The sequence below is a fragment of the Coturnix japonica genome, chromosome 12 (genome assembly GCF_001577835.2).
Source record: "Coturnix japonica isolate 7356 chromosome 12, Coturnix japonica 2.1, whole genome shotgun sequence".
NCBI classification, from domain to species: Eukaryota; Metazoa; Chordata; class Aves; order Galliformes; family Phasianidae; genus Coturnix; species Coturnix japonica.
Window position 1 is genome coordinate 1,799,634 of NC_029527.1, and position 6,761 is coordinate 1,806,394.

General features: G+C 53.4%; 1 protein-coding gene across 1 annotated transcript; it reads left to right on the plus strand.

Moving 5' to 3' along the window:
• PPM1M (protein phosphatase, Mg2+/Mn2+ dependent 1M) lies at positions 1-5,996 on the plus strand. The gene is made up of 10 exons (XM_015874619.2): positions 1-270; positions 905-1,028; positions 1,194-1,448; positions 2,045-2,157; positions 2,795-2,879; positions 3,165-3,283; positions 3,708-3,771; positions 4,236-4,343; positions 4,565-4,713; positions 4,975-5,996. The coding sequence occupies exons 1-10, from the start codon at positions 53-55 to the stop codon at positions 5,120-5,122; spliced, it is 1,383 nt and encodes a 460-aa protein (XP_015730105.1). The 5' UTR covers positions 1-52; the 3' UTR covers positions 5,123-5,996.
• Positions 5,997-6,761: the final 765 nt, after the last annotated feature.

A 6,761-nucleotide genomic window follows, 5' to 3' on the forward strand; every position in this document is an offset into this window, starting at 1 on the left:
AGCCGGACCCGGAGCCGCGCCCGGTTCGTGCGGGGGGAGCCCGCGGGGTTCCATGTCCGTCGAGTGGTTGCGGCGGCTGCGGCGGGGCGGCCCCGCGGAACAACGGCCCGGAGGTGCCCAGGAGTCGGTACCGCGCTCCCCGCAGCCCAACCCGCCGCTGTACCGCCGGCCCAAGTTCCTTCGGGGCGGAGAGGAGAGTCCGAGGGGCGGCAGGGCCGTGCGGGGCACCGGGCCGGAGCGGCCGCTGCCGTGGAGTTCGGGTTATGCCGAGTGAGTGCGGGGCTGGGGGTGCGTGGGGTTACGGAGCTGCGGGCGGGGAGAGGAACCCCCGGGGCGTTGGGCAGGGCTGGACGCGGTGAGCCCCTGCCCCGGTGCGTTCCTTGCGCCGTGGAGGCAGCGGTGGGCAGCAAACCCTCTGTTCTTCGGTATAGGGAGCCCGCGTGTCCCCAGGAGATGAGCTGCAGGGAGCACAGTGATAGCAAAGGGAAAAACACAACCCTGTAAATCTCTGTTTGTCTCGGTTATGGGAATAGGGATGTTGTAGTGGGACCACTCTGTGACCTGGGGGCTGTGGGATTGCAATGTGCAGGAGGTGAGCTAAGCAGGGATAGAAGGGCCCAGCATTAAGGCCACAAGGAGCCCTGTCACCAGCCTGGCACAGCTGCCAGCAGGAGCTGATGGAGGCAGGGGTGCCCCATCACAGCTCTTTCCCCATAACTCACTGTATCCCAGGTGAAGCTTTTTCCCACTGCCGTGAAGGACGCGATGTTTAGATTCCCAACCAAGAGATCCTTGACTTTGAGAAGGGAGCAAGTGAGCACGGAGCTGGAAGGAAGGCCAAGGGCTCAGTCCCATGTTGGCCAGGCAGTGCTTCACCACTCAGCTGGAGTGTTTGCACCTGCAGGGTTATCAATGCTGAGAAGTCAGAGTTCAATGAGGACCAGGCGGCGTGCTGCCAGATCTCTGTGCGCAGGAGGGAGCCAGGACTGGAGGAAGACCAGGAGTGGCTGATCCTGTGCTCCACGCAGGTACGGCCCCTCTCTGAGTTCCCCCAGGTGCCTCCAAGGGGTTCCTCCATCAGCTGGGCTGGAAGAGCCGGGCAGAACACGTTCAGCACGTCCTGAGTGTGAGCTGCCATCTGCATGGCTCCTCTCTGCCTCTTTTGGCTGCTTAATCTCTCTTCTCCCTTGCAGTTTTTGACTGGTTACTACTGGGCACTCTTCGATGGCCACGGTGGCCCAGAAGCTGCCATCATTGCTTCCAACTACCTGCACTACTGCATCAAGCAGAAGCTGGAGGAGGTCGTGGGGGCCATCACAGAGGCCCATCCCCCCATGCACTTGAGCGGGCGCTGTGTTTGTGACAGTGACCCCCAGTTCGTGGAGGAGAAGCACGTCCACGCAGAAGATGTGGTGGTGGGAGCCCTGGAAAACGCCTTCCAGGAATGTGTGAGTTCTCTGTCACGCAGCCAAAGGTGGCTGAGGCTGGGCTTTCTCTCTGCCTGGGAGGCAAAGGGCTCCCTTACTCTGAGCTCTCTCATTAGGAAGTGGTCAGGCACTGACTGCCCAGCTGCTTGGGTTTGCCACATGGCCAAGGGATGCTGTGCATCAAGCTCAGCTGTGGCTGCCAAATGAGTTCTGCAGCTCCTGGAGCAGGCAGGAATATCAGAGCACACCCTAAAGGCGAGCTGACATCATGCTGGGTCGGTCAGCTGCCTGAGGTCTGCCTTACAGCCACGGCACAGCAGCAGTGCTGACATTGAGCAAAGCTGCAGCATTTCTGCTCCCAGGGAATGCATTCCTTCAGGGCCATACCATGGCTATTGTTAGGCTCATAGACCAAGGTCTCTGCTATCAGCCTGTCCTCAGCACTCAGTCCAGCAGTGATAGCTTTGTTGGCTGCACTGAAGCAGAGCTGACTTTCACCTTGCTGATTTCCTGCTGACCACCTTCAATCAGTTTTAGCTCTGGATTTCTGCTAGGAGCCAGGAGGCAGCTGCAGAAAGCAGCTTCACATCGCTCTTCAAACTTGTTTCAACCCCCAGGACGAAGTCATTGGCCAGGAGATGGAAGCCACCAACCAGACAGGAGGCTGCACTGCTCTGGCTACTCTTTATTTCCAGGGAAAGCTGTATGTGGCAAACGCTGGGGACAGCAGGTAAGTGCAAGGAAGGGGAGATGCTGCTTGGGAACGAGAGCTGAAACATCAGCAGGGGGTTCATAGAATCATTAAGACTGGAAAAGACCTCGGGGATCATCAGGTCCAACTGTCTGCCCATCACCACTGCACCCACTGAGCCATGTCCACATCTCCACGCTTCTTAAACACCTCCAGGGATGGTGACTGCACCAATTCCTTGGGCAGTTTATTCCAATGCCTTACCAAAGGTTTTTAGCCCCTTATGTTATCCTAGAAAAGGTAAGTGTGCAGCACACTGGGGCACAGCTGCTTGCCTGCCATGGGACCTATTGGATGGGTGGGTGCTCTCATGCCTTCTAGAAGGGCTTTCAGATTTCCAAGCAGTAATGCTGCCCAGCTGCAGGGCAGTGGAGCAGTAAGCTCATCCTGGCAGGGGTTCAAAAGTGGGATTTGATTTCAAAGCATGTTAAAGAGCTTCCTCATGTATCTTTGGCCACTGCTCCTCCAGCAGGGAGTTGTGCTGTTGTTAAACCAGGCAGGCTCATCTCTCTGCTGCAATAACCCAGCTGGCTGACTTTGGGGCTAGCCCCAGTAATGGGAGGTCAGCAGGGATGGGGCAGGACGCAGCTCAGCTCTTTGCCTTTTCTTCTCATAGGGCCATTCTTGTTCTGAAGGACACCATAGTGCCCATGAGCTCTGAGTTCACACCTGAGACAGAGAGGCAGCGACTCCAGCACTTGGTGAGTGACTCCTCTCACACATCAGATCACCACCCTGGGTCAGGGAGGGCTCATGGCAGGAGCTAAACCATCAGGAGCCATGGAGGGCTGCAAGCAGGATTCAGCTGATGACACAGCATTGGAGATGCTCGCACCCAGCTTGGCCCTTGGGATGTGTTTTCCCAGTGTTGTTCCCATTTTGCAGCTGGGGGGGATGAGTCCCAGCTTGTGAGCAGAGCATAGTCCTGGTGCTCACCCCTGCAGAAGCGCAGCCTGTCCATCCTGTGCCTTTGTTCTCTCCTCCAGGCTTTTCTCTTCCCCAAACTCCTGGACGGAGAGTTCACACGCTTCGAGTTTCCACGGAGGCTGAAAGGAGATGATGTGGGCCAGAAAGTGCTGTACAGGGATTACTTCATGGAGGGCTGGTGGGTCCTTTGTGTGCGGGGGCAGGGATGTGGCACAGGGCAGCTTTACCTGCTAATGACAGGATGCCTAAGGGCTGCCTGAATGCAGAGCTGTTATAGTGGTAAAGGATGCTGTGAGCAGTAGTTCTGCTCTGCCTGAAGAACAGGACCTTTGCAGGGAGGTTGGGAACAGCAATGGGAGATGGTGCTGGGCTCTGCAAACTGAGGCAAGGAGCCTCTGTACAACTGGAAATGAGGGGGAAACACCCGGGCATTCAGCAGGGGGTCATTCTTAATGCATCTGCTTCAGCAAGTCACCTTGAGCCTTTCTCAGTCAGCTCCCTGTGCATGGGGACACCACGAGCCTTGAATCACAGTTGAAATGATCAGACTGAGTTGTACCATCAAGTCAGACACCAAATCAACACTGACTGCTCTGTTCTAGGGGATACAAGCTGGTGGAGAAAGCTGACCTCAAGTACCCTCTTGTCCATGGTCACGGGAAGCAGGTAGCTTGATGCTTTATGCCCTGGGAGGGCAGAGCACCCCAACCACTCACTGGGGCACTGACTGCCCACATCCAGTGTATGCCCACAGGGCTGGAGCAGGAAGAGCCCTGCCACCACCAGTGCCCCAGCCCACGTGCCACCCTTTTGCAAAGACAAAATGACCATTTGTTTCAAGTCAGTTTGATTTTCTTCCTTGTGATCTCACACCAAAAGCAGATAGATACCCCCATGGGCTTCCTAAGGTCTGTAGGATATGCTGCTCACTACAGAACCCACCATGGGCCCCTGCACCCCTGCCTCACCCATATGCTGGCTGTCCATGTCCATGCTCCTGTCAGGCTATTGCTTATAATCACTTCTCCATCTCTCACACCTCCTGGGGTGGTTTGGGGTGGATGAGGCTCCTAAGGGACAAACCAAGGCATTCTTACATGTGTTCTCACATTTGTTCTGTTTGGGGCCAGGCTCGTTTGCTGGGGACTCTGTCTGTCTCTCGAGGTTTAGGGGATCATCAACTCAAAGTCATCGACACCAACATTGAAGTCAAACCTTTCCTCTCCTGCATTCCAAAGGTTAGTGGGAGCATGTGGAACTGCAGGGGGGGGGGGTGGGTGCCACCTATGTGGAGGAGTTTGCAGCCTGTGATTACCCTCACATGGGGAAGCACAGAACCCCAGGGTTGCTTAATGCTTCCCAAAGCCAGGTGCAATACAGGAAACATGACGGGCCTTGGTAAATAGCTGGAGCTTTCACATGTGGAAAACCCCCTCTGAGTCACTCCTGTGTTTTCCAGGTGAACGTATTTGACTTTGCTCTGAATGACGTTAAGGAAAATGATGTCCTCATCATGGCAACTGACGGCCTTTGGGATGTTTTGTGCAATGAAGAGGTGGCCCACATGGCCAGGAGCTTCCTTGCAGAAAACAGGACCAATCCCCACAGGTAACATCAGCCTTGTTCTTGTTTCCCTTCCCAAAGAACCTGTCTGGACCAAATGAATGTTGAGACCCCTTGGCTTCCAGGTCAGCTCCAGCATGACCAGGGACTCAGGAAGGACTGACTCCTAGTCTTTCTGCATCCTAAAGAAGCAGTGATAATATTAATGTCTTCAATGTATTCTGGCACTGCAGAGCCCTGTCTCACTGTTGTTCTCAGTGGGCAGCATTGAGTTAAAACCCAAACTCATTTTCCCCCCCTCCTCAGATTTTCAGAGCTGGCCAAGAGTTTGGTGTGCAGAGCAAGGGGAAAGAAGAGAGGCCACCAGTGGATGCTGGATGAGAGCCAGGAGGCGTCCTATGATGACATTTCTGTGTTCGTCATCCCATTGCACAACAGGAGTGAGGACTGTTAGCACGACAGGCAGCATCTCAGTGCTCTCCTGCTGCGGTGCTTTAGGAAAGGCACAGGACTGAGGGATTTCTGCCAGGCATGTACCCTCCTCCAGCAACACCACCTGATGTGGAACCTGAGTACACAGAGCCAGCACTTAAGAGGATCAACAGTGTGCAAAGAGAACAACGGCAACAAATCATTCCTCTAACTGCATTTGCTTTGCTGTGCCAATGGGAAACTGCAGAAGCGGCCACAGGAGCCAAAGATCACTGCTGATGATTTAAGGATAGTGAGCCTCAAATCCACGTCTCTAGTGACCCTTCTTCCTTTTTAATATCAAAGAATGAAGGAAGATGAAGTGAGGTCTGTCTGATCTCAAGAACTGGCTTTTAGTCAGCCTCAAACTGAGCATATAAGCTACAGGTGCCCCTTGTATACATTCGCTTCATCAGCTGAAAAACTGGGAACTGCTGCTAGGACAGCGTTATGGACATTGGTGACCCACACCTCTTCCAGGTGAGAACGTTCCAGTTGTAGGCAGCACCACCTCAAAATTGCTTCTGGCAGCAATGGCACAATGGGAGGATCTTGCAGGTCCTTTCCAACCTTGTGTTTCCATCTGTTACCAGATGGAGTAAGATACATTACTTAAGAGCATTTCTGCTACATGTGATGTCCTTATCATACAGATGCCTAACAAATTTTAGCTCATTACCACTTTGCGGGTCACTCCTACTGCTGGCAGTGAGGCTGGTTTTGTAGCAGTGCTGATGAGAGCTGAAATGTGTGAGCAAATTAAGGCAGCTGATTTCCTAGAAGAGCTCCAAGCAGAACAGAACCGGTTGTTCCCATTTAGCTGGGGTGCTGATGCACAAACGGTACGTTCATTGCAACAGAGGACATGCTAAGATGATCTGAGCCTTTAAAGCAGATCTTCAAGGTTCTGAGCTGTTCCTTAGACAGGTAAATTCAGGTCTGGACAAGCTTCCCATTTCCTTCCTTTTGTGTTCATTGTTCCTCATACAAGTTTGCCCCATGACACAGTGAAACCGCGCTGTCTTTTGTGAACTGCTCGGGTTTTGTAAGGATAGAAATGAAGAAAAAAGCAGATGGCCATAGCAAATTACAGGGCAGTTATTGCTGCAGAATGTATTTACCATTGCCCAATGCTGTTTGTTGCTCGAAGCATTCCCCAAGCAGCAATCCCCAGAGAGCTCCGTGCCAGGTTATTTCTTCATTGCGAGGCCTGGAGCCAGGAAGGAGGCAGCTTTCTCGGCAGCTTTCTCAGCTATCTGCTCGTGCTTTAAGCGATTGCATTATTGCATAGCAAAAATACTTCTCTCCAGCTTCACTTCTCCCTCATCCTCAGCTTCAAAATAACACACATGGGATGTTACCCATGTTGTCAGCCCCCATCCCCCTGCAGCACATAGATTGTAATGATTCAAGTCTCCTATTACACCAGCTCAACAAGCTGGTTCCCTGCTGGCCTGCTAAGAGCTCCGCTTGCATCCAGATCAGCTGCTTGTGAACACTCTTCTCAGTAGGGCACACTTCCCTATCCCCAAAACCAAGGAGCCTTAAATACACTTTCCCATCCCCCTCTAGGAAACTAGCAAGTCATATCACACCACACAAATTTAGAGCTTACAGCACTC